Source organism: Nomascus leucogenys, chromosome 8, assembly GCF_006542625.1.
Source record: "Nomascus leucogenys isolate Asia chromosome 8, Asia_NLE_v1, whole genome shotgun sequence".
NCBI lineage: Eukaryota > Metazoa > Chordata > Mammalia > Primates > Hylobatidae > Nomascus > Nomascus leucogenys.
The window spans coordinates 103,784,487-103,812,215 of record NC_044388.1 but is presented as its reverse complement, the minus strand read 5'-3'; the positions used below and the strand labels follow the sequence as shown (position 1 = coordinate 103,812,215).

General features: G+C 48.7%; 1 protein-coding gene across 2 annotated transcripts in view; it reads right to left on the bottom strand.

The window, feature by feature from the left end:
• Positions 1 to 27,729, bottom strand: part of STXBP1 (syntaxin binding protein 1) — an 83,759-nt gene that overhangs the window by 14,887 nt on the left and 41,143 nt on the right. For both annotated transcript variants that reach the window (XM_030817852.1, XM_030817853.1), the window contains exons 3-15: positions 27,308 to 27,389; positions 22,667 to 22,743; positions 21,037 to 21,115; positions 19,933 to 20,036; positions 17,796 to 17,944; positions 15,991 to 16,075; positions 15,084 to 15,214; positions 13,182 to 13,289; positions 11,398 to 11,458; positions 9,315 to 9,380; positions 4,256 to 4,336; positions 1,575 to 1,713; positions 764 to 873 (exon numbers count right to left, since the gene is read on the bottom strand). In XM_030817852.1, coding sequence (XP_030673712.1) covers positions 764 to 873; positions 1,575 to 1,713; positions 4,256 to 4,336; positions 9,315 to 9,380; positions 11,398 to 11,458; positions 13,182 to 13,289; positions 15,084 to 15,214; positions 15,991 to 16,075; positions 17,796 to 17,944; positions 19,933 to 20,036; positions 21,037 to 21,115; positions 22,667 to 22,743; positions 27,308 to 27,389 — 1,272 coding nt within the window. The remainder of the gene's footprint in view (positions 1 to 763; positions 874 to 1,574; positions 1,714 to 4,255; positions 4,337 to 9,314; positions 9,381 to 11,397; positions 11,459 to 13,181; positions 13,290 to 15,083; positions 15,215 to 15,990; positions 16,076 to 17,795; positions 17,945 to 19,932; positions 20,037 to 21,036; positions 21,116 to 22,666; positions 22,744 to 27,307; positions 27,390 to 27,729) is intronic.

The window sequence follows — 27,729 nt, the reverse complement described above, 5'->3', positions numbered from 1 at the left end:
GCATACTGCTTGGAGCATGCCGTATCGGATTTCAGCAGCCCAGTTGCACTGAATGAATGCACATCTCCATTCTCATTTTGATCCCTCTTGTGAACAAGGGTTTAAAAATGCCAAACTCCTGCTAGTTACAGGGCTATGGTCTGGTGGTACTGGAATAGTTTTGTCTATAAGATTCCAGAGGGAGAATATATGCAACCTTAGCTTTGTTAGTGCAGTGCCTATAGAAGATAAGCACACAGTGGGGCTGTGACATGCAAGGCTCATGGCAAAGTCCTCTGCAAGGGTCCTGGAGGCTTCACCCCACCTCTTCTAGAGCACATCATGTGGTCCAGGCCTCCCAGACAACCTGCCCTGACTTGGCTCTGAACCAACCCAGTGCAGAAGACTCAAAGGTGGCCAAACTGCTAGCTCTAAGTGTAATATTCTCATCTTCACAGGGGATGCTGAGGCTAAGCTGTCCAAAGGTGAGGCCAGACAGACCCTGAGACAAGACAGATAAAACGGCGGGGACCCCTGTTATGGTTTGGTTCCAAGACAGCTCAGCTTTCACAACTGTGAATGACTCACTGCTGTTGAGGTCTAGGTTCTTGGCTTTGTGTCTCTGATTTATATATAGCTTTACACCTTTATCCCTCTGATTCCATGTCTCTCTCTCTTGACGTACGAGTGTGTATCAGAGGATGCTGTATGTCAGTCAGAGTAGAAGCAGACAGATCTGCCAGCTCCCTTCCCGCCTCCCCCGGAACCTGAGCTGGCCTCTTACATCGGTAACGATGGGCACGCCGAGGTGAGCCATGTTGGTGATAATCTCACTATCCTCTGGGGGTATCTGGGCGTGCTGGATCAGTTTGTTCAGGTTTTCCTCTGTGATGCCTGAGGGTACAAGACACCCGATCACCACACACAGCCCCCATGCACCCAATGGGACAGGCCAGATGGTGGCCCTTCTCCCCTCAGGGTTAGTGGACGTTGCTCCTCTACCTCATCAGATTCACTATTGGTGAGGACAACATGAGGATCCCGATTCCCCTCCAGCCACTCTGCCTGAGTGAGGAACGTCAGCAGCTGCCCCTATAGTCTGTGTTTCCATCCGCCCCCTGGCTTCTCAGCAACCCCTGCCCACCCCCACCCTGAATCAAAGTCAAATTGGACAAGAGTCTTATTATCTATCTTTTGTACAATAGACATTCCTGAGCAACTGTGATTGAACTGGGTAAAAGTCAGTTCTTTAAAGGCAGAGATTACCAATGTGATGCAAGTTAAAAATACCTGATGGGCATAGCTCTGGTAAACTGGCCACAAGGCCAAGCAGCTTTCCCTTTCTCCCCAGCCCTGTCCTCTTCCATCTACTCCATACCATTTATTAAGTCTACAATGACCGGGGGACATTCAGCCTCTAGCTGCAGTGATCTGACTACACTGCATTTCCCCAAACAAAAAGGGCCCCTAGGATCTTCTTTTCCTTCCCCAGTGCACGTCTTTTAAATGACTTCTCTACTTTGTTTCCTCTTTCTCAGTTGTCTCAGTTTCCCCAAGACAGGGTCTGTGCCTTCCTCTAGGTCCCACAGCCCTACCATTCTTCAAAAAGATGTAGAGAAGGATGATGCGGATTTTGTCATAAGTGCTGACATTGGCATCCAGCAGAATGGGGACGATGGCTCGCATAGGGTCCTTGATCTTCTCTCCCTCAGCATCTGTGCCCATGGCCAGGTCCTAAGGAAAACATACCTCATTGGCTCCATCTCTCTGGTGACAGTGTGGAGGAACGGTAGCTCTTAGGAAATTCAAGATCCACAAATGTCTAGAACTGCCACCTTGGTTGGGGAAGGTCTTAAACAGGTGCTTCTATTCTTATAATGCACTGTCGTTAGCAGGAGTGTGATCAGCACTGTCTCCCACAGCATCAGTGAGGGTGGACAAAAGCCCTGAGTGCCACTTGCCCAACAGAAACCACAATGATTTACCATCTTGTTTTAAAGTAGGCTGTTCACTGTAGGTGAGTGCCAGTGTACTTGTGCCAGCTTCTCAGATAAAGACTCAATCCTGGCTGTGGGCGGTGGCTCATGCCTGTAATCTCAGCACTTTGGAAGGCTGAGGTGGGAGGATCTTTTGAGCCCAGCCTGGGCAACACAGCGGAGACCTCATCTCTACCAAGGCATGGTGGCACATGCCTGTAGTCCCAGTTACTCAGGAGGCTGAGGCAGGAGGATTGCTTGAGCTTAGGAGTTCAAGGCTGCAGTGAGCTATGATTGCACCATGGCACTCTAGCCCGGGTGACACAGCAAGACCCTGGCTCATAAAAAAAAAAAAAAAAAAAAAAAAAAAAGACTAAATCTTGGTAGGCCCTCTAGAGGTACAAGGCCCTGTGAGGGAGCGGGGCTTAAAGGGACGTGCTTCCCTCCCATGAAAAGTGCTGGGATTTTAGGACGCCTTCACGTGGGTAGATACTTTCCATTCTGCTTCCCCTCACAATGAAGCACATGCTTTTTGAGTTTGAACTGCTCTAGGGTTTTAACATGTTTTTAATCTTTCTACCATGTTTCATGAGTGAGGAAGGGAAAAAAAGAGCCCCCAAACCAGCAAATCCAAACCCCAGGAGATGAAGGGGAAGATAAGGGCTGAAAAAGAACTAGACATGAAAAAGAGTGAAGTGAACACAAGTTCCTGGCCCCGCTTCATGATGCAGGCAAGACTCAGATCCAGAGAAGGCAGCACGCTGGTCTCAGCCAACCAGGACTCACAGCTGCAGCTTCCTTTGTGGCTCTTAGGAGGTTGCCTGAAGGCTCTCTTTTTTTCTCTCAAGATCCCAAGAGCCATACAAATTCTGATCTCAAGTTCATAGTCTCTCTCCAGTCTGTGTCCCAGGAAGGCAGGACGCTTCTCACAGGCCGTTCACCTTTCAGTCCTACCACCAGCCTCAACAGACATTTGACTAGCAGGACATGATTTTAATAATGCAATTAGTTCAACAATACTTTTGATCACTTCTGAAAATTTGTAAACTTCCAAAATTAATCCCAAACTGCATTTTTACTGATTTACGTATGACCTATTTTCTAGATGGCCAGGTTCTTTTCAAGAGGACACCTTGTGTTTGCTATAATCCCCTGTAAAATTGATGAATTTTAGCAGGGCTACTTCCCCTTATAAGATATCCAATGATACAGGACAGGGCTTACAATCCTAAGCTGAGCCTGTCACACCAAACCAGAGGATTGAAATCTTAGCTTCACACTGAGATCCTGAATTGTTTTTTTTTCTATGAAAAGAGGCCAAGCTGAGGCTTCGGAATCTTATTATTATTATTTTTGAGACGGAGTCTTGTTCTGTTGCCCAGGCTGGAGTGCAGTGGAGCAATCTCTGCTCACTGCAACCTCTGCCTCCCGGGTTCAAGCGATTCTCCTGCCTCAGCCCCCCGAGTCGCTGGGATTACAGGCACCCACTACCACGCCCAACTAATTTTTGTATTTTTAGTAGAGATGGGGTTTCACTGTGTTGCCCAAGCTGGTCTTGAACTCCTGACCTCGTGATCCGCCCATCTCGGCCTCCCAAAGTGCTGGGATTACAGGCCTGAGCCACCACGCCCAGCCAGCTTCAGAATCTTTTAACGTCCTCTCTTCGCTTAGAAGTTGAACCATGGTTTTATAATGTTGAAACACTTGAAGAATTAGGATGAATCTAAGCCAGGGTTAGTGACTCCACAAGACAACCTTGAAAAATGTCAGCAATGATTTCCCTTTTGCAGATGAAAAAAATGAAACACAAAGAAACAGGCACATCAAATAATCAGTGACAGAGAACTCAAACCCCAAATTCTCAATTTACAATCCTAATTGTGATCAGGGATGCTTTGGGCAAATTTCTGATTGCTACTGCTCTACCCTCTGTCAGCCTCGAGGTCTCCAAAGCTGGTCTGGCCATGGCAAGAGTAGAACACATTCAGAATATAAAATTCTGCCAGCCCTGTCAATGTAGGCCTCAGAACCCCATGCATCTTTCTTCACTCATTCCAGGGAAAACAGAGCCTTTCAAAATAGGCATGCAAAATCCAAACAGCACAGCATTCCCAACTACTCTAGTCCCTACCATGGGCAGTGGAACCGCACTGGCTCCAGAGTTGAGAAAGCATGATCTAGCAGGCCTTCCCGTCTCTATTTCCTATGATTCTGCAGGATGTTCAAGGTCAGATGTTAAAATTCTGCTGGGTAAATAGGCCTGGCAAAAACTTGCCATGGCGGAAGGAGGAGAGTCCTACCTGCTCCACTCGGCAGAGTTTGTCTACGGTGCCTTGGTAATGCTTCATACAGTCCTCAGCAAGGTGCAGGTGGGTGGAGTACTAGGAAAAAGCACAACAGTTTGTGACTAAGGGACTAATCACGGATGCATGCAACATCTACTGAGCACCTACTATGTATAAAACACCACTGGGCACCAAGGAGTCGCTAGCCTCAGAAAGGAGGTAAAAAAGTGTGTACAAGCGGGTACACAAACATCACAAAGTAGAAAGTGTTACATGTCAAAAGAGAGGGACAAACCACATTCTAAAAGAGTTAAGACGAAGGAGAAATCCTTTATGAGGGTAGGTGGCACCATGGTTTTTTTTTGAGACAGAGTCTTGCTCTGTTGCCCAGGCTGGAGCGCAGTGGTGCAATCTGGCTCACTGCAACCTTTGCCTCCTGGGTTCAAGTGATTCTCCTGCCTGAGCCTCCCGAGTAGCTAGGATTACAGGCACGTGCCACCACGCCCAGCTAATTTTTGTACTTATAGTAGAGACGGGGTTTCACCATGTTGGCCAGGTTGGTCTCGAACTCCTGACCTCAGGTGATCTGCCCAGCTCGGTCTCCCAAAGTGCTGGGATTACAGGCATGAGCCACCACGCCCAGCCAATGATGGTTTTATTACTACAATGTGTCCACAAATTCTTTGATACTCCTCCTTTTAGGAGGCAGAGCTTCATTCCCTCCTTAACTGTAGGTTGGAATTAGTAGCTTGCTTCTTTTTTTTTTTTTTTTTTTTTTTTTTTTTTTTTTTTTTTTTTTATTAATTTTTTTTTTGCACACAAAAACAAAAAACATTTTCTAAAAATACATACAAACAAAAAGATGCGTATCAAACATATTAGGAAGGTTACACATGGAAGTCGGGGAATAGAAATGGGGGTGGGAGTTAAAATAAGGTAGAGAGGGACTTATGTGGATCAGTGATAATAACTCAATCCTCTATTGACAAAGAAGAGGAGAAGGAAGAGGAAGAAAAAGAAAGTGGATAAAGGATCAGAAAGGAGGAAAATAAAAAAATTAGAGTATGACTCCAGGGTAGACCTGTTTGTTGTCACTGAGTTGGTTGGTTGGTTTGTCTGTTGTATTTTTCATGTTTCGCCAAGTTGGCCAGACTGGTCTCCAACTCCTAGCCCGAAGTGATCAACCCGCCTCGCCCCCCAGAGTGCCGGGACCACAGGCGTGAGCCACCACGTCCAGCCCCCACATTGCTTCTGGCCTCCATTGTAGACCTCCCAGACGGAGAGGCCGGGCAGAGGCGCTCCTCACTTCTTCCCAGACACGGGGCGGCCGGGCAGAGGCGCTCCTCACTTCCCAGACGGGGCGGCCAGGCAGAGACGCTCCTCACTTCTTCCCAGACGATAGGTGGCCGGGCAGAGGCGCCCCTCACTTCCCAGACAATGGGTGGCCGGGCAGAGGCGCTCCTCACTTCCCAGACGATGGGTGGCCGGGCAGAGGCGCTCCTCACTTCCCAGACGGGGCGGCCGGGCCGAGGCGCTCCTCACTTCCCAGACGGGGCGGCCGGGCCGAGGCGCTCCTCACTTCCCAGACGGGGCGGCCGGGCAGAGGCGCTCCTCACTTCCCAGACGGGGCGGCCGGGCAGAGGCGCTCCTCACTCTTCCCGGACGGGGCGGCCGGGCAGAGGCGCTCCTCACTTCTTCCCGGACGGGGCGGCCGGGCAGAGGCGCTCCTCACTTCTTCCCGGACGGGGCGGCCGGGCAGAGGCGCTCCTCACTTCTTCCCGGACGGGGCGGCCGGGCAGAGGCGCTCCTCACTTCTTCCCGGACGGGGCGGCCGGGCAGAGGCGCTCCTCACTTCTTCCCGGACGGGGCGGCCGGGCAGAGGCGCTCCTCACTTCTTCCCGGACGGGGCGGCCGGGCAGAGGCGCTCCTCACTTCTTCCCGGACGGGGCGGCCGGGCAGAGGCGCTCCTCACTTCTTCCCGGACGGGGCGGCCGGGCAGAGGCGCTCCTCACCTCCCAGACGATAGGTGGCCGGGCAGAGGCGCTCCTCACTTCCCAGACGGGGTGGCCGGGCAGAGGCGCTTCTCACTTCCCAGACGGTGGGTGGCCGGGCAGAGGCGCTCCTCACTTCCCAGACGGTGGGTGGCCGGGCAGAGGCGCTCCTCACTTCCCAGACGGTGGGTGGCCGGGCAGAGGCGCTCCTCACTTCCCAGACGGTGGGTGGCCGGGCAGAGGCGCTCCTCACTTCCCAGACGGTGGGTGGCCGGGCAGAGGCGCTCCTCACTTCCCAGACGGGGCGGCCGGGCAGAGGCGCTCCTCACTTCCCAGACGATGGGTGGCCGGGCAGAGGCGCTCCTCACTTCCCAGACGATGGGTGGCCGGGTAGAGGCTCTCCTCACTTCCCAGACGGGGCGGCCGGGCAGAGGCGCTCCTCACTTCCCAGACGGGGTGGCCGGGCAGAGGCGCTCCTCACTTCCCAGACGGTGGGTGGCCGGGCAGAGGCGCTCCTCACTTCCCAGACGGTGGGTGGCCGGGCAGAGGCGCTCCTCACTTCCCAGACGGTGGGTGGCCGGGCAGAGGCTCTCCTCACTGCCCAGACGGTGGGTGGCCGGGCAGAGGCGCTCCTCACTTCCCAGACGGTGGGTGGCCGGGCAGAGGCGCTCCTCACTTCCCAGACGGTGGGTGGCCGGGCAGAGGCGCTCCTCACTTCCCAGACGGTGGTGGCCGGGCAGAGGCGCTCCTCACTTCCCAGACGGTGGGTGGCCGGGCAGAGGCGCTCCTCACTTCCCAGACGGTGGGTGGCCGGGCGGAGGTGCTCCTCACTTCCCAGACGGGGCGGCCGGGCGGAGGTGCTCCTCACTTCCCAGACGGGGCGGCCGGGCAGAGGTACCCCTCACCTGTTCCCAGACGGGGCGGCCGGGCAGAGGCGCTCCTCACTTCTTCCCGGACGGGGCGGCCGGGCAGAGGCGCTCCTCTCTTCTTCCCGGACGGGGCGGCCGGGCAGAGGCGCTCCTCACTTCTTCCCGGACGGGGCGGCCGGGCAGAGGCGCTCCTCACTTCTTCCCGGACGGGGCGGCCGGGCAGAGGCGCTCCTCACTTCCCAGACGGTGGGTGGCGGGGCAGAGGCGCTCCTCACTTCCCTGACGGGGCGGCCGGGCAGAGGCGCTCCTCACTTCTTCCCGGACGGGGCGGCCGGGCAGAGGCGCTCCTCACTTCTTCCTGGACGGGGCGGCCGGGCAGAGGCGCTCCTCACTTCTTCCCGGACGGGGCGGCCGGGCAGAGGCGCTCCTCACTTCTTCCCGGACAGGGCGGCCGGGCAGAGGCGCTCCTCACCTCCCAGACGATAGGTGGCCGGGCAGAGGCGCTCCTCACTTCCCAGACGGTGGGTGGCCGGGCAGAGGCGCTCCTCATTTCCCAGACGGTGGGTGGCCGGGCAGAGGCGCTCCTCACTTCCCAGACGGTGGGTGGCCGGGCAGAGTCACTCCTCACTTCCCAGACGGTGGGTGGCCGGGCAGAGGCGCTCCTCACTTCCCAGACGGTGGGTGGCCGGGCAGAGGCGCTCCTCACTTCCCAGACGGGGCGGCCGGGCAGAGGCGCTCCTCACTTCCCAGACGATGGGTGGCCGGGCAGAGGCGCTCCTCACTTCCCAGACGATGGGTGGCCGGGCAGAGGCGCTCCTCACTTCCCAGACGGGGCGGCCGGGCAGAGGCGCTCCTCACTTCCCAGACGGGTGGCCGGGCAGAGGCGCTCCTCACTTCCCAGACGGTGGGTGGCCGGGCAGAGGCGCTCCTCACTTCCCAGACGGTGGGTGGCCGGGCAGAGGCGCTCCTCACTTCCCAGACGGTGGGTGGCCGGGCAGAGGCGCTCCTCACTTCCCAGACGGTGGGTGGCCGGGCAGAGGCGCTCCTCACTTCCCAGACGGTGGGTGGCCGGGCAGAGGCGCTCCTCACTTCCCAGACGGGACGGCCAGGCAGAGGCGCTCCTCACTTCCCAGACGGGGCGGCCGGGCTGAGGCGCTCCTCACTTCCCAGACGGTGGGTGGCCGGGCAGAGGTTCTCCTCACCTCCCAGACGGGGCAGCCGGGCAGAGGCGCTCCTCACTTCTTCCCGGACGGGGCGGCCGGGCGGAGGCGCTCCTCACTTCTTCCCGGACGGGGCGGCCGGGCGGAGGCGCTCCTCACTTCCCAGACGGGGCGGCCGGGCAGAGGTACCCCTCACCTCTTCCCAGACGGGGCGGCCGGGCAGAGGCGCTCCTCACTTCTTCCCGGATGGGGCGGCCGGGCAGAGGCGCTCCTCACTTCTTCCCGGACGGGGCAGCCAGGCAGAGGCGCTCCCCACGTCCCAGATGGGGTGGTGGCCGGGCAGGGGCTCGGGAGGCTGAGGCGGGCAGAGCACTCGGCGTCAGGAGCTGGCGAGCAGCGTGGCCAACATGGCGACCGCGCGCCTGCAGCCAAATAGGAAAAAGCAGGCAGCGGTGGCGCGCGGCGGCAGTCCCAGGCAGTCCGCGGCGCGGGCAGCAGCGAGCTGAGCAGATAGCAGCCTGGGCCACAGAGGGAAAGAAAGAAAGAAAGAAAGGAAGGAAGGAAGGAGGGAGGGAGGGAGGGAGGGAGGGAAGGAAGGAAGGAAGGAAGGAAGGAAGGAAGGAAGGAAGGAAGGAAGTAGCTTGCTTCTAACAAACAATGTGGAGGAAGTGATAATGCATGGCATCCAGGATCAGGACATAAAAGGTATTGTGACTTCCTCCTAGCATGCTCTCTCTTAGACGGCTCACTCTGGGGAAAGCCAATGGCCCTGTTGGGAGGATGCTCAAGGAGCCCTGTGGAAAGGCCCATGTGGTGAGGAACTGAGGCCTCCTGCCAACAGCAAGGGAATAGGAAGGAAAAGATAAAGAGGAGAAAAGAAAGTGACAGGAAATAAGGTGCCTATCCCAGCCTTTCATTTCTTGTCTAATAAAAATTGAAGATGACTGAATATCTGTGAATTTCCATGAATCAATTAGAGTAGTAGGGCTTTGAGAAGTCTTTTTGCAGCTATTTCTACTCAATGATTCAAACAGATGATTTGGGGCTGCCATACCTTGCTGAGCTCTTTCTGGTACTGAGGCATCTTCTTCAGCATCTGGGACAGGTCCCGCATGGTGGTCTGTAAGGGAAAGGAAAGCACATGGTGTCACTCTAATGGCCCTGATGTTAGGAGGCTTTGCAAGGCTGGTGGGCACAGGACAGGACAGCTGCCCACACTAGGGTTCCCAAGCACACACTCCGTAACACTCAAAATGAATCTGTGAAACATAAAATCATGTGTGTTTAGATTTCCAGGCCTCTGGTTCAAAATTTTTTTTGATCCAAATATGATCGTCTTACAGGTTGGGAACTGAACTCTGAAGTCTAGCAGTTACATTTTATTCTATGCTTACTGGACTAGAAAGCTGTTGAGAGCTAATTCTTGCTGAGGAAAAAAAAATCCTTCTATTCACTACTTTTCTTCATCCTCAGCTCAAGCAGCCTTAGCATCAAGTTTGCACTTCCTCCTGGCAGAAAGACTGTGGCTACGTGGACAGGCGGAGCACAGGGAGGTCAGAGAGGGTGGGAATCTGCACCTGATGGGCAAGACGGGTCTGTGTGCTTTCTAACTGTGTGGGCCATCTAATCCCATCCATTTACCCAACAAAAATTTACTGAATTACTACTATATATATTACTACCAGGAACTATTACGTGCTGGAGATACAAGGACAAAAGAAAAAAAAAAGAATCTCTGATTCACAGAGAATCAGAGCATCCAGGAGAGGGGCCAAAGCACTGCAGAGATCAGGGCCCTTCGAGGGGACTCACCAGGTAGTGTGGGTGCACGTGGCACAGGCATCTGCCTAGTCTGGGTAGTGAGGAAATGTTGCCTGAGCCAAAGAACCTGGCCAGGTCTGAGGCAAGAGGACCCTGGCGTGGCTGGAGCAAGGAGGCAGGGCAAGAAGGATAGGGGCAGAGATGAGACCAGAGAGAGGCCTGTGGGGCTGATGATCTGGGCTTTGGAAGGGGGTGTGTGTGTGTGTGTGTGTGTGTGTGTGTGTGTGTGTGTATTGTGGATGGGAGTTATTCTAAGGGGAACAAGAAGTCCCTAAATGGTTTTAAGCAAGTGAGTAACACAACCAGAGTTGATTTTGGTAACTCCACTTCCCTTGACGAAGACAGATGTGCCACCTCTGATAAACAGGCAGGATATGGAGAGGCCCAGGTAAGATAGGTTATAAATTCTAATTTCACCACAAGTTAAAAGAAGGTCTCACAGTTCATTCTTCTGACTTAAAATGAATCATGATCCAAAACAGTAAATATTAACCCTCAGAGTAACAAAAAGCAGTTGTCTGTAAATATCAAAATGCAGGGGCTCTGGATCTGTATCTTTTTTTTTTTTTTTTTTTTAGACAGAGTCTGACTCTGTCACCCAGGCTGGAGTGCAATGGTGTGATCTTGGCTCACGGCAATCTCCACCTCCTGGGTTCAGGCAATTCTCCTGCCTCAGCCTCCCAAGTAGCTGGGATTACAGGTGCCCACCACCACGCCCAGATAATTTTTTGTATTTTTAGTAGAGACAGGGTTTCATTATGTTGGCAAGGCTGATCTTGAACTCCTCACCTTGTGATCCACCTGCCTGGGCCTCCCAAAGTGCTGGGATTACAGGTGTGAGCCACCACGCCTGGCCTGGATCTGTATCTTAAATGTAAAAATGGCCAGGCATGGTGGTTCACGCCTATAATCCTAGCACTTTGGGAGGCCGAGGTGGGCGGATAGCTTGAGGTCAGGAGTACAAAACCAGCCTGGCCAAGACGGTGAAACCCCGTCTCTACTAAAAATACAAAAAAATTAGCCAGGGGTGGTGGTGCACGCCTGTAATCCCAGCTACTCAGGAGGCTCAGGCAGGAGAATTGCTTGAACCCAAAATGCAGAGGTTGCAGTAAGCCAAGATCCTGTCACTGTACCTCAGCCTGGGAAACAGAGCGAGACTCTGTCAAAATAATAATAATAATAATAAAAGCAAAATAAAAATAAGGCAAAATGATATAAACTAAGAGAGGGACATATCCGGAGGAGGCAGCTTCCCTGCTCTTAGAGAGAAAGCAGGGACTAATTTACTGGGCATTTGAGCACTGGCATGGGTTTACCTTCTCTCCAGTATTCATTCTCTTGCTAGAAGAAAAATCTTTCAGAGACCGGGTGACTTCCCTGGAAGATAAAAGAAGGCAGCTAAGTTTCACAGCAACACCATGGACCTTGCTATGGATGCTATAGGAATCATGCAATTTTTCCTTTAGGAGTATGTGGTGAGTTTTCCTGCCAGTAAGGTATGCATTTAAAGTTATTTGTGGCCGGGTGCAGTGGCTCACACCTGTAATCCCAGCACTTTGGGAGGCCAAGGTGGGCAGATCACCTGAGGTTGGGAGTTCGAGACCAGCCCGGTCAACATGGTGAAACCCCATCTCTACTAAAAATACAAAAATTAGCTGGGCATGGTGGCACACTTATGTAATCTCAGCTACTTGGGAGGCTCAGGCAGGGATTGAGAATTGCTTGAACCTGGGAGGCAGAGGTGGCAGTGAGCCAAGATTGTGCCACTGCACTCCAGCCTGGATGACAGAGCAAGGCTCAGTCTCAAAAAAAAAAAAAAAAAAAAAAAAGAAAGAAAAAGTTATTTTCTAAGAGAGAAGAAAGACACATAGCTTTTTTAATTAATATTTGAAACGAGTGGTCTCCAGAGTGGGGTGTACCAGATTATTCAAGGAGAAAAGAGAAGAAAATATTAGAATATCTACTTATGTTTATTTTACCTCATTCTTTTCAAATTTATATTGGAATATAAATAGTGAAACATAATTCATGTTTGAAAAATATACAACCATATATATTTATGTTGTAAATACACACATTAGTACAATAAAGCATATTTTAAATTCATAAATACATTTAATTTACTGAAATATGGGTTAATATCTTTTTTATTTTTTGAGATGGAGTTTTGCTCTGTCGTCCAGGCTGGAGTGCAATGGCGCAATCTTGGCTCACTGCAACCTCTGACTCCCAGGTTCAAGTGATTCTCCTGCCTCAGCCACCCGAGTAGCTGGGACTATAGGCGCACGCCACCACACTCAGCTAATTTTTGTATTTTTAGTAGAGACGGGGTTTTACCACGTTGGCCAGGCTGGTCTCGAATTCCTGACCTCAGGTGATCCACCTGCCTCGGCCTCCCAAAGTGCTGGGATTACAGGTGTGAGCCACCACGCCTGGCCACAGGTTAGTATCTTTTGAAGTTGAGTGATCAAAAAAGTTTAGAGACCTCTTCTCTAAACAACATAACTATACAAGGCTGTATTATTTTCTCACTCTTCCTTGGGAATTTCCTGAATATATCACCAACTCACCGTAGCAGAATGTGTCTTTCTGAAAAAGCAGAATCATTATCTACAGCTTAAAGGTCTTACAACAATGTTTAAATATTAGAAACATTCTGAAACATTTTCAGAGCTGGATACAATTTAGTAGGGAGACATCAGCTATTGCTCAGGAACTGTAGGTAAAACAGGGAAGGCTGTATACCAGCTATAAAAAAGAAAGTCCAATTGTATACTGTGGTATTTGGGTCTTTCAATAGAATGAACTAGCTTTAAATTTTTAATGTTTGTAATGCATTTTTATGAGAGAGCTACATATGTTTTCCAAGAATCCTAAAAGCAGCCCTAATACAGAATTGATTTTCTAACTTCATGAAGTCGGAGTAGCTCAAGCTCAGAGAACAGAAGGGATTTATCATTACGGGTTAGCATGTTGGTGACTCTGCCAAGGAAACGAATTCACACAGCGATGAGCCCCCGCGAGGTGCCCAGAGTGAACGCATCATCAACAGCAGCTGAGGAGAGGCGCCTTGCTGGAGAAGGGGGCAGGGGGCTCTTACTGGGACACCTCTGCGATGTGCTTGTGGCGCAGTGCTATCCACAGGTCGTCGTCCTCGTCCAGGAGCACCTCCTTCACCCGTGCCTCCCCGATGCCGCTGGTCTCGTACCTAGGATGGAGACGGGACTCAGGTGGAGTGCACTGTCTCCACAACATTCATCGAACCCTCTTCAGCTTACAGCAGCAGCAGCTCACCACCCTCAGCTGCCAGATGTTCACGAGTGCCGTCACAACATTGGACCTGTCAGCCAGGCCTGCTGTGGCAGCACTGACCCGGGCTGCAATTCCTTGGGTAGGAGAGACTCAAAGCTCTATTCAAAGTCAACCGACTTGAAATTCTGTCTTAAAATCTTCTGGGTCAGCTGATACAAGCTCCACCTGAGCTGCCTGGTCCAGGGCATGAAGTCAGGTCATACATGAGTTTAGTTATTTATAGGGGAAAGGCAAAGATCACATCTGTCCCTCTGGAAAGGCACTGGGATGTCATCCTCAATGTGTAGCGCCTAAATAGCTTCCAGCAGCTGCCTGCAGTGGGCCCTCGGCACCAATCACATGGGAAATCGTGAACAGCTGGAGGAAGCACAAATTATAGCTACCAAAAGGGAGAACCGAGATTCACTCATATTTTTAGAATCTTCATTTTGAAACCACTGTCTTTATGATGGATGCTATTAAATGCCATGAGAACAATGTCTGTTCTCATACAGTCTGTTTCTCATACAGTCTGGCTCCATAAAAGGAAAAACTGGTTTTTAGAAACTAAATTTCTGATGATTGTTACCAAGAAAAATGTTTTTTATAAATGAAGAAAACAGCTCCTCTGTGAGGAAAGTTCAGTACGAAACTTCTGTTGATATATTTCATCATCATCATATTTTAGGATCTATAAACAAGAAGTTTCAACTCTGCCTCCAGAGAGGCAGAACCAATAAAACAGAAAAAGAAAAAATTTCAACTCTGAATGAGATACACACATAAACACAAAAATCAGCATATTAACATATCCAAGTAGGCTATGACCTGAGGTGCTGTGAGCTGGGAACCAAAGACCTAAAGTGCTTGTCCTCCCCAAAAAGAGAACAAGTCATGAGTTCCTGCCTAGAAATGCCACATGGATTTGGGGAACTCACAGAAGAACTTACAGGCTAATTTGCAAGGCTGTATCAATGAACCGTTTTTCCTAGGGTTAAAAACGCTTTTTTGCTGGGCGCGTTGGCTCACACCTATAATCCCAGCACTTTGGGAGGCTGAGGCGGGCGGATCATGAGGTCAGGAGTTTGAGACCAGGCTGGCCAACATGGTGAAACCCTGTCTCTACTAAAGATACAAAAAATTAGCCGGACGTGGTGGTGGGCACCTGTAATCCCAGCTACTCGAGAGGCTGAGGCAGGAGAATTGCTTGAACCCGGGAGGTGGAGGTTGCAGTAAGCTGAGATTGCGCCAAGGCACTCCAGCCTGGGCGACAGGGCGAGACTTCGTCTTAAGAAAACAACAAACAAAAAAACTCTCTTTTTCTGCCAGGTGTGGTAGCTCATGCCTGTAATCTCAGCACTTTGGGAGGCTGAGGCGGGCAGATCACGAGGTCAGGAGTTCGAGACCAGCCTGGCCAGCACAGTGAAATCCCATCTCTACTAAAAAAATACAAAAAATTAGCTGGGCATGGTGGCACACGCCTGTAATCCCACCTACTCGGGAGGCTGAGGCAGGAGAATTGCTTGAACCCAGGAGGCAGAGGTTGCAGTGAGCCGAGATTGTGCCACTGCACTCTCGCCTGGGCGACAGAGCGAGACTCCATCTCAAAACAAACAAACAAACAAACAAAAAAACCCGTTCTTTTTCTAGACATATTTTTGGTTCATGTGCAGAGCCGTGTGCACTCTGGGGTCTGTAACACTATACTTACTTGTATACATCATTTTCGATAGGCAGCAGATCATAACTCATAGCCTGAAAAGTCAATTCGTGGAGCACAGGGGAGCTGGGGTCAAAGCCTCGATCCAGGATCAGGAGCTGGGAGCGTGCCTTGTCTGGGCCCTGGGGGAAAACAGGGAGATGCTTCACAAGCCACCCAGCCAACTCCGGCTTCTCCACCTATCGAACCCCTCTTGTAAAGGAGGGCAGCAGGAAGCAAACTCTGAGGTGCAAAGCTACTAACGCAACACAGAAGTCTACTGCTAGATGAGATCACCAAAAATATCCTAAAAGACTCCAGTGTTTCTATTTCATAGCAAGCGCACTTAGAGGCAGATATGAAACGCTAGGAGCCGAAGTGAGTTTCTGTAGGAAACTGCCCAAGTTCAACTACAAATGGGGCAACCACCCTCCAGTGTGCCTGGGACTAAGCGGGTTCCCAGGACCTGGGACTTTCAGTTTTAAAATCAAGGTGGTGAGGAAACAGCTCTGTATCTTGATTGTAAGATGGTTACATGAATCTATCCATGTGTAAAACTGCACAGGACTGTACACAGAGCATGTGTAAAAGCCAGTGAATGCTGAATGAGCTCTGAAGAGTGTGTCAGTGTCGATTTTCTGGTTTGCTATTGTGCTTCTGGGGGTTTCCCAGGACATGGGCCATTCACAGCTGCAACCAGGAAAGCCCTGGCAAACGGAACAAGTTGGTCACCCTGGCCACGCTGAACACATGTAGATTGCCCTGCCCCAGGGGCTTCAGGCATTTTACTGGAGGCCAGTCCCCAGGAAAAGCAGCACTGACACACACTCTGTGGCAACAGAACCAAGCTGTCTCTGGGACTGTCACACAAACACTGCGGTTCTTGGTAAGAGAACCACGTGGTCCAAGCCAGACTTACCTCCCCCATTGTTGGGTCGTCAGCTTTATAGGCATCGAGTTTGTCCTGGATTAGCTGAGCCAGCAGGGCATTGTCCTTGTATTCCCTGACAAAGGAGGGGTGACAGAGCATGAACCACCCAGCACCCATGATGGTGCTGGCTGCCCCCGGGAAAGGAAGCCAAGCAGTGCAGCGGGGTTAGGGGAGACGTGAGCATTGTCTGTATTCGTGTTTTTACAATGAGAGTATAATTAGAAAGGAAAAGCAACATAAAACACTTAGCTCAGTGCTTGGACCATAAGTAAGTGATTTTCTTATTGCTTTTTTCCAGAATGATCTAAGTGGAAACTGACGTCTTTCCAAGCAGCTTCAGATAAACTGCTGCACTTCCACTGGGGGCCCTGACCAGTCAGTCAACCTTTTGCCACGATCAGGCTCCCAGTCTGACTCCCATGATTCTCACTTCCCTCAGTTCACATTCTCTTGGGTCTTGTTTTGTTTTGTTTGTTGGAGAGTGACATTTCAGCTGGCATGGCCAGAACAATGTGAACCTTTTCCCATGGCTGGGTCTGACAGCACTCCCTGGGCCCCACCTGACCTGACGCTGGGGCGGTGGCTGCCTGCTTCCTGGCCAGTCTCAGCACTGCAGCGGCCCCACTACCAGCCTGAGCTCCCACCGGTCAGTCAGGAGATGCCACCTAGGTCCCATTTCTGAACTGCCAGCCGGCTTTGTCCATGAGTACCAACAGTGGAGGGAAGCCAGGCACTGGGACAGCAACTAGGAGGCGTTTTTCTATGGCCACAACTTCCAGGAGACAATGAGGTCACAGGATGGGTGAACCCATAATCCGTGGCACCACCAAGCTCTTGGTTACCTCGGCACAATGCCTTGGCAGCCTAAGACTCCTGCTCATACTCCAGCCCTCACTATCCCAGAGCGCTGTGGTCACCCCCATACAAATCCCCCATAGGTTTCCAGTGATAACCACCGAAGGACATAATCCCAAACCTGACATCCGAGACCTCCAGAACTGGCTTCATCCCACGCCACTGCTGTACACATACACTGTGCTGGACTACCCGTCTTCCCCAAATGTGCCCCACATTTTCCCAACTCCAAGTTTTTGTTTATACCAAATGCAAGAGCCAACTGTGCACACAAAATGCTGGCCTCTCTCTCCTCATGAGCTTATCGTCACCTGTGGTCTGCAGATGGGCTTCACCCTTGGCTCAAAGGGCCCTCTCCCTACTGTGGCTGTCCCCAGCACTTGGCCTGTCCTATCTCGCAGGGTCGAGCCTGCAGGGGTGCATCTCTCATGCACACACACGCTGGAAGGCACATCCCACCCATCCTCCCCGATCATGGGCCGAGTCTTCAGCTTCCAGCACCCCCAGCACTTAGCACACAGCAAGCAAGTGAGGAATGTGTGGCTTGATAAAATCTGAGGAACATGTCCTTTGGAGAATTACTCTCTTTGTATTTTATCTTACTCTGAAACATCTTTAGTAAAGATAGTATTTGTTTTTAAAGATTAGAAAGGGATTAAAAATGGTAGGCAGCCTGAGTTGCAGTTACATAGAGGTTCACATTTTCGTTATTCAATAGTTGATTTATGCTTTTTTCTGCATGTATTATTATATTTCACTACAACATTGAGAAGATAACAAAACCATTGGAAGAATAATTTTAAGTGAGAGATGCTCAAATTCTGATCTTCTTGAGACAACTGTCAAAGGAACCTTAAGGCCAGAGGAGGAGTCCAGGCCAGCTCCTCACTTGGGGGACACACGGGATGCTACTCCAGCAGACTGGTGTGCTGCCTTACCCCCGATACCGCACAGCCGGGTACTCCTTCAGGGTGGCACAAAGGGTCGCGATCTGCTCTGCCAGGCGCTCCAGTATAGGATTCTTCATCTGAGCCTTGTGGGGACTGTAGAAGCTTTGGAAAGAGTCAGCAGAGTCCAAGGAATAGACCTGGGGAGGAGAAAAAGTATTAATACATATTGTGAACTATCAGAGTATTCTCCAACCCTGGCAGTGAGTCTACAGAATATGTCCCTGTTTCTTCCACAAATATACGCTGGGTGCCTACCACGTGCCCATGTGCTAAACACTTGGGAACTATTAGTGACCAAAACATCCCTGTCCTCAAGGAGTCTGCAGTCTAGTAGGAGAAAGCAGACAATAAATATAATGAAAAGCGAATTGTGTGGTCCTGAGAAACTGGCAAGTATACGAGAAAATATCAGAGCAGGGGAGGATGTCCAGGAGGGCTAGACAGGGAGGACACCAGGACTTGCTGAGAAGGTGACGTCTGAGCAAGGGCTTGAAGGTGGGATGTTTATCACCAGCAGGGGACTTCCACATGGAGGGAACAGGTGGTGTCAAGAACCTCGGGTGGGTGTGTGCCTAGGGTGCCTGAAGAACAGTGACAAGGCCAGGAGGAGAGCAGAAGAAGGGATTAGTGTGAGACTACACTGGAAATTCTAAGCTTAGTTTCAATAAATAAGAGACAAGCCAGATACTGTGCTGTGACTGTGGGCAAATAAAGGAGCTATTTATGGATTTAATAATACCTTATCTTCAGTAGTATGTTCTAAGTATTTGTCTTTTCTTTTTTTTTTTGAGATAGAGTCTTGCTCTGCTGCCCAGGCTGGAGTGCAGTGGCATGATCTCGGCTCACTATAAGCTCCGCCTCCCGGGCTCATGCCATTCTCCTGCCTCGGCCTCCCAAATAGCTGGGACTATAGGTGCCTGCCACCACGCCCAGCTAATTTTTTTGTATTTTTAGTAGAGATGGAGTTTCACCGTGTTAAACAGGATGGTCTCGATCTCCTGACCTCATGATCCGCCCGTCTCGGCCTCCCAAAGTGCTGAGATTACAGGCATGAACCACCATGCCCAGCCATATTTGTCTTTTCTTTTTCTGTTTCTTTTTTTTTGGAGTGTGCTAGAAGTTGAAGATTCTCTCTTAAATGACTGAGTCTTCCAGTTATCAGTATTCTCTTAAATTCTCATTTATATAAACTACCTTAATCTTAAAAAATGGTATTTTTAAAAGTTTACTTTCTTAAAATTTCTGAAATATAATATTGTTCAATATGCTAAAGCTGGATTTTGTTCTATCCAGGTGGGGATGGAATGCATAGAAGAAAAAAAAAATTCCTTCCCCTAAGCGGTGACAGGCTTTAGGCCAAGTGAGAAGGAAGCCTGTTTTTAAACGTTCACACTATATCTTACGCATCTCTCCTTCTCTAAGAATAGGTCACTCTCTGGTGTCTCGAAGCTGATCTGTAAAGATCCAATATGCCACAATCATCTTTTAGCTCCATAAAATGCATCAAAGTCCTGTGGTTTTTGTTTCCTTGTCTGGTAAGACAAGACATTTTAACAACTCTTAAAATACCAAGACAAGTTGTGTCTGTTCTCTCACAATCAGCTTCACCTTTATTTGTTTAATAATTTTGTTTGTTTCCAAGGGAGTGCTTTATGGGCCTGGCATTTGGCACTTGAAGTGTTAACGGCTAATGACGAAGGCTGCCATCTGCTCTCTCAGCACATGACAAGCTGAGGTTATCTCCACGTAAAAAACAGTCTCCTTCGCAGCAGATGGGATGCTTCTGCTCCCCACCCTTGCTCTCCTTCCAAGCTCGTTTCTGATTGGCTACTCTGTGGTTATTCAAGGAGTCAGCCAACAGGAGTGAACACTGAGAGCAAGGATGAAATGCACACAAAGAAAGGCACAAGGCTGAAGCAAAGTCAGAAACAACTGGAGAGTAAGATGAGGGCAGGGGCAGGCCCTATGAAATACTATTTCCATTCAGTAAACATCCACTTATAACCTGTCATTTGGCAATTCAGAGCATGGTACCTTCCCTCCCCAACTCTTTAGTAGGTCCCACCCCACCCTCTCAGAATAAGACAGGATGCAGATTTCCTTCGCACCCCCTACACAGGCTCACCTGGGATTCATACGGGAGAAATGCAATGTTGATTTCCGTCAGAGTTTTGATGACTTTGGCTGCTCGAGATTTTACCAGTTCATTAAACAGGGCATCTGGACAAGCTGCAAGCATGACAAAAGACAGTTGGCTTTCCTGTCCATTTGCTGGTTCATTTAACAGCTGCACATGTACAGTGGGCTCTTATTTTATCAGGATTTTTTTTTTTTTTTTTTTTTTGAGATGGAGTCTCACTCTGTCACCCAGGCTGGAGTGCAATGGCGTGATCTTGCTCACTGCAACCTCCACCTCCCGGGTTCAAGCAATTCTCCCGCCTCAGCCTCCCGAGTAGCTGGGATTATAGGTACCTCCTGTCATATCCAGCTAATTTTTGTATTTTTGTAGAGACGGGGTTTCACCATGTTGACCAGGTTGGTCTCGAACTCTTGATCTCAAGTGATCCACCCGCCTAGGCTTCCCAAAGTGCTGGGATTATAGGCGTGAGCCACCACACCCGGCCAAAATCATTCTTCTGCTATATCCTTTCTACTTTCTCAGTGGTGAGTGCTGTGGGAGTTTATCCCTAGAGAGAAGATCTCTGGGTGAATTCTTACTGTTTTATACTCTGTAGCTATCCAGGTCAATTCATCTCCCTTTGCTTCTCCGCTAGGATCTAAGCATAAAATCTTCACAACATAAGAAAACTAATTATAGGGTAATGATGCAGGTTCTATCTAATACAAAGACTACTGGATTGGAATACCTTTGTAGTTGAAAAATTAATGGAAACATACTATAGCACACAGTGCTAACTGGAAGTCTACATAATGAAATGCCAAGCCTCAGGAAGGTCATTCTCAGCACCAAGCCTGTCAGTCCTGAGAAGAGGTGCTTGTGTGCTATTTTTCAGCAGGAAGGACTGCATGATCTAGTGGGTTTGTATTTGTGTGCACTTATTTTTGTCTCTTATGCAATTTATCTTCTGAAGAGAAACTAGCAGATTGGGACAAGCATGGTAACAACCCATTCCTTCCCTCTTGACCTGCCTTAGTTTTGGCTCAGCCCAGCTGTGCGGAAGTGCTAACCTGCCTGATGGGACTGGGGACAGCTCTTGGTTGTACTCACAGTCAGTGAAGAAGACGTGTGCAGCCCGGTATTTAGCAGTCGGCGGGTCCTTAAAGTCACTGATGAGAGAGTGGACGGACTGTGGACGGGGGGGAAAAAGAGGGACCTGAATCCAATTCTAGAGCCAAATGGGACCTGTATCTGAACTGAGTTAAATCCAATGGCTTCAAGCCACTTGCACAAAATCAGGGGATTTTTGATGCATAATTCTAACACTCATGTTTGGCCACAACCAAGTCCTGAGGACTTAAAATTAGTATTATTTCAGAGTTTAGATGAACAAAGGCCTTCTTAGCCCATTCTGGAATGACAGTATCAGTTCTTTGGAGCCACTATAATTAGTTGTTAGGAAGACACCCACAAAAAAAGAAACTGGGCAGAAACCTTCCAGGAGATTCATATTGATGACCTTTTGGCAATTTAATTGCATCTGTAGAAATTCATATGTAAGCCAGTTTTCAAAGTGAAAAAAAAGTGTGAAAATTGGAGGAAATTTATATAGACTAAGACACCTAAGGCTGGCTTGGTGGCTCACGCCTGTAATCCCAACACTTTGGGAGGCCAAGTCAGGTGGATCACTTGAGCTCAGGAGTTTGCCACTAGCCTGGGCAACATAGCAAGATCTCCATCTCTACCAAAAATTAGCTGGGCATGGTGGCATGTGCCTGTAGTCCCAGCTGTTTGGGAGGCTGAGGTGGGAGGATCACTTAAGCCCCGGAGGTCGGGGCTGTAGTGAACTGTGATCACAACACTGCACTCCAGCCTGGGTGATGGAGAGAGATCTGTCTCAAAAAAAAAAACCAAAAAAAAAAAAAAAAAAACCCCAAAAAACAAAAAAGGCTGAGAGTGGTGGCTCACACTTGTAATCCCAGCACTTTGGGAGACCGAGACAGGTGGATCACTTGAGGTCAGGAGTTCGAGACCAGCCTGGCCAATATGGTGAAACCCTGTCTCTAGCAAAAATACAAAAATTAGCTGGGTGTGGCAGTGTGGTGGGGGGGCCTGTAATCCCAGCTACTTGGGAGGCTGAGGCAGGACAATCTCTTGAACCTAGGAGGCAGAGGTTGCAGTGAGCCAAGATCGTGCCACTGCACTCCAGCCTGGGCAACAGAGCTAGATTCCATCTCAAAAAAACAAAACAAAACCTATAAAACAAAACAAAACAAAACCTGCCTAAGACAACTATTACCCAGAAGCAAGGAGGTGGACCTTGTTTGGATGGTGATTTGAAGTAACCTCCAAAATTATAAGACAGGTAAATGTGAATAGTAACTGGATATTGATAAAATAAAATGAAAGCATAAAATACCAAAGGCTGGAGGTGGACTAATTAGACAGAGTGGGTCCTACCTGAAGAGGGAGTGCGAGGGGGAAAACTAGAATGATCCAGGGCCATGGAACACAGGCTCTGGTTTTCTGCACAGCTGCTGTTTAAGAACGCTTAATACATTCATCACTTCTCACTGCATAAACACCACCCCCCACCCCACCCCATTGTGGATTGCATGCTTAAACAGAGCAGTGTGTTAAATGCGTGCTTAACCTAGAAATGTCAGACAGTCTGTGCCACATAAATCCCAAGCCAGTCCATCTAACCTTAGCCAGATTTCTCCTCTGGTGGAAGGTTTACCTTCTCGGATGGAGTGATGAGATACACAGCCTCCAGGCTGGGGAGCGGCTCTCTGCGCTTATTGATATCTTCCACAACTAGACAACAAAACAACCCGCAGTGAATAAGAAAACATGATGGGTGACCATAAAACCAGAAGCAATATAGACAGGCTACCTTCAGACTGTTGCAGATAAATATCTACAGTGGGGGGCGGGGGGAATCATTCACCCATTCCTTAAGGTTACTACGTTCCTTGGGAGTGAATTTCATGGTCTCAACATGCCCAAGATGTTAGAATCTGAAATCCGGGCTGGGCATGGTGGCTCATGCCTGTAATCCCAACACTTTGGGAGGCTGAGGTGGGCACATCACTTGAGGTCAGGAGTTCAAGACCAGCCTGGCCAACATGGTGAAACCTCATCTCTACTAAAAAACTACAAAAATTAGCCAGGCATGTTGGAATGTGCCTATAATTCCAGCTACTCAGGAGGCTGAGGTGGGAGAATCGATTGAACCTGGGAGGTGGAGGTTGCAGTAAGCCAAGATCGTACCACTGCACTCCAGCCTGGGTGACAGAGTGAGACTCCATCTCAAAAACAATGACAAAAACAACAACAAAAGAAAATCTGAAATCTTATCACACTAGATAGTTCTCACTCCCCATTTCAGTTTAAGTAAATTCATTGATCTGTTCTGAGAGAAAATGGAAAATGCTATCTAATTCTGTCAAGAATGGGTCCTTTGCCTCTTCTTCAGCTTTGTCTCATCTGCCCTAGATAATCCCAATTCCTTTGGAATTTCCATGTTGGGTTTATTTTTCAACATCTGGATAGTTTCATTGCTCTCCTCTGCATATCAAATGAAGGCATTCCAACCACATTCTCTATACAATATTGCTTCCTTCAATAGTGCAAAGATTAAATGTTCTATTTGGTTAAAACAAACCACAGGCTTTGGTTTGCTTGTTTCCTCTACAGTTATGTCAGGGACTTCACCTGGAAAGAACAGCTTTTGGGAGAATCTTACCAATCACCTGGTAATGCTTAAAATGTGTTATCTACTGTCCTCTGGCATGGAGGGAGCAAGGCAATTATACAGGTGCTATTCTTTCTATGCAGATGATTTAAGCAGATAAAAGCATCACTTTAGAGGATTGTAACATTTATAAAGACTTGGAATATTTATAAAGACTTTCACCTCAAATAATGTTCAAATTAATACCAAAATCCCCAAACATCTACTTTACCAGTGGTTACAGATTTGTTTAATTTCATAGGCCACTAATATTTCCCCCCAAAATGTTTCAGAGCTTCAACATAGGGTTGCTAACGTTTAAATTTTGTTAAGTAAGAACAGTTTTTTCTTTTTTTTCTTTTTTTCTTTTTGAGAGTCTTGCTCTGTCGCCCAGGCTGGAGTGCAGTGGCACGATCTCGGCTCACTGCAACCTCCACCACCCAGATTCAAGTGATTCTCCCACCTCAGCCTCCTGAGTAGCTGGGACTACAGGCACATGTAACCATGCTCAGCTAATTTTTGTATTTTTAGTAGAGACAGAGTTTCACTCTGTTGGACAGGCTGGTCTCGAATTCCTGACCTTGTGAGCCACCTGCCTCTGCCCCCCAAAGTGCTGGGATTACAGGTGTGAGCCACCATGCCTGGCCGTAAGGCCATTTTTTAAAAACCACTTTTGGGGGTAGGAAAGAGTCTGTGTATAGTGGAGAGCTCTGAATCCCCATCTCCCACAGGAAGTCAATTAATAATATCTAATATCGCTGAATCAAGAGATAATAGAACAAGCATTTATGTAGAAAAATCAAAAAGATGACCAGAATGAAGGGCGAGGTGGCTGCCTCTGGGGTAACAGACCCCAAGGATGGGAGAGGGGAGGACAGGAAGTCACTGCTCTTTTCTTAGATCCTTGTTAGCTCCATTTAGTGTTTTTCTCCTTTACTTTTGTGTTTTTTGTTTGTTTTTGCTTTGATAGATGAAAAAAATAGTTTTGAAAATTCAATGAAGAAAACGACATCATAAACTCAAAATAGGGGCAAGCCTAGTCTTAAAACTGACTTGGGGCAGGGCATGGTAGCTCACACCTGTAATCCCAGCACTTTGGGAAGCCAAGGCGAGCAGATAACTTAGGGCCAGGAGTTAAAGACCAGCTTGGCCAACATGGTGAAACCCTGTCTCTACTAAAAAAAAAATAATAATAATAATAATTGCCCGGTGTGCTGGCGCCTGCCTGTAATCCCAGCTACTTGGGAGGCTGAGGCATGAGAATTGCCTGAACCCCAGAGGCAGAGTTTGCAGTGAGCCAAGATTGCACCACTATACTCCATCCTGGGCAACAGCGCAAGCCTCTGTCTCAAAAACAAACAACACACTGACTTAGGTCACTAAATGACATAAAAGTCACATAAAAAATTGTGTATGCGTGCCAAGTGCAGTGGCTCACTCCTGTAATCCCACCTCTTTGGGAGGCCAAGGCAGGTGGATCACTTGAGGTCAGGAGTTCGAGACTAGCCTGGCCAACATGGTGAAACCCTGTCTCTACTAAAAATACAAAAATTAGCCAGGCATGGTGGCAGGTGCCTGTAATCCCAGCTACTTAGGAGGCTGAGGCAGGATAATCATTTGAACCCAGGAGGCAGAGGTTGTGGTGAGCTGAGATTGCACCACTGCCCTCCAGCCTGGGAGACAGCAAGACTCTGTCTCAAACAAACAAACAAACAAACAAAAAAACTGTGTTTGCCATTTACAGGACTGTGCTTCTGCTGATAGATACACTGGATCTGTTTTTTAAAAATGAAGGAATCACATCCACGTGCAATCAAAATGAATACAGACACATACCTTATACCCTTTAGAAATGTTAACTCAAAATGGATCACAGACCTAAATGTAAAATGCGAAATTATAAAACTTCTAGAGGATTACATAAAAGAAAAGCTAGGTGACCTTGGATTTGGCAAAGACTTTTTAGATATGACACCAAAGTGACAATCCATGAAAAAAAGAATTGATAAGCTGGACTTCATTAAAATTAAAAAGTACTGCTCTGTGAAAGATGCCATCAAGAGAATGAAAAGACAAGCCACAGACTGAGGGCAAATATTTCCAAAAGACACATCTGATAAAGAACTGTTATCCAAAATATACAAATATCCCTTAAAATTCAACAATAAGAAAACAAATAACCCAATTAAAAAATGGGCCTAAGACCTTACAGACACTGCACCAAAAAACAATATACAGATGGCAAATAATCAGGTGAAAAGATGCTCCACATCCTAGGTCATCAGGGAAATGCAAATTAAAACAATACCATACCACCACACAGCTGGTAGAATGCTCAAAATTCAGAACACTGACAACTCCAAATGCTGGTAAGGATGTGGAGCAACAGGAACTCTCATTCACTACTGCTGGGAATGCAAAATGGTCAGCCACTTTGAAAAATGGTTTGGCAGTATCTTAAAAAACTAAACATACGTACCATGTGATCCAGCAATCCTGCTCCTTGTTATTTACCAAAAGTTATAGCACACATTCCAAAGCGTGAATAAAACATAAACCTACAAATAACTATAAGGCAAATGTCTAAATAAGCACCACCCCAGTTAAGAAACAAAACCCAATCAGCACCACAAAAGTGCCCTGGCTCCAGCTCACATTCCCCTGTCAACACGATTTCCTCTCTTCCCTGCAAACAGAATCATTATCCTCCCTTGAATGGTGAGCTCTTCTCTTGAGGTTTTACCCCCTACGTCTGCATTTTAAAACAACACAGCTGAGCTCTGCAGTCTGAACTCTGTGGAATGAAGGCTCACTATCAGTGGTCTTTTGTGTCTTGCTGTCTTTGCTCACCGTTGTTTATCAGATGCATTCACGTTACTGTGAGCACTCAGGGCTCGCCCATTTTCATCCCTGTAGAGTATTCTGCTGTGTAACTGCATGCAACTGATTTAACCATTCTACACTTGATGGACGTTTTGGTTGTTTTCCACTCGGGGAATCTATAAGCAACACTGCACATGTATTCCTGCACATATATCCAGGGCCCACATACCTGAGGTTGTCTAGGACACACACCTGACCACAGACTTGCTGGCTCACAGGACATGCATACCTTCAACTTTACTAGACACTGCCAAGTGGTTTTCAAAGGGGCTACACCAGCAGACATTCCATCACGTAGGAGTTTCCATTGTTCTACCTCCTCGCCGTCACTTGGCATTATCAGAGATTAAATATTGTAATATTTTGAATCTATATCAGCATCTCACTCTGGTTTGAATTGCATTTCCCTGACCACTAATGACAGTGGACAATTTTCATAGACTCATTGGCCATTTGGATTTCTTCTTTTGTTAAGTGCCTGCTCAGAACTTTTTTCTATTGGGTGGGCTGCCTTTTCTTTCTTGATTTAACCTTTCTTTTGGCATTCCTTTATCAGACATTGAATGAGCATCTAGCCCTGGATTTGGTGCTGGGGATTCAGTGATGAACAAGATAGCCTTGGGCCTCTCAGGAGCTTCTGGTCCTAGCACACAGGTTGCTGGAAGAATCTAAAATTGAAGGAGATAATAATGAATAGGAAAGAGCTAAGCCTGCCACAGAGAGAAGGCTCCAGCACTGCTCAAGTGCAGAGAGCATGCTCACTCGTTATGCCCTCGGTCATGATGTCTGTCATCTTGCAGCAGGAGGACAGCATCCTCATGCTTAACTGATCCACCACCAGCACCTGCAAGGAAAGAGAACAGCATATGGGCTGCATGGCATCTGCTGTGACTCTCACTCAGCTTACCACATCAGACTCCAAAAGGAGCTCCGGAAGTACAGAATACAGAAGAAACCATATTTCCTATGGACCAGAAGCCCACGGGGATACACGCTCGCTTGTACCTCCCATACTCTAACCTAACCTTCTAGGAGTTAGAGTTTCCTCTCACTGATGTAATTTCATAAACTTAAAAAAAAATAGTTCTGGCCGGGCGTGGTGGCTCATGCCTGTAATCCCAGCACTTTGGGAGGCCGAGGCGGGCGGATCACGAGGTCAGGAGATCAAGACCATCCTGGCTAAC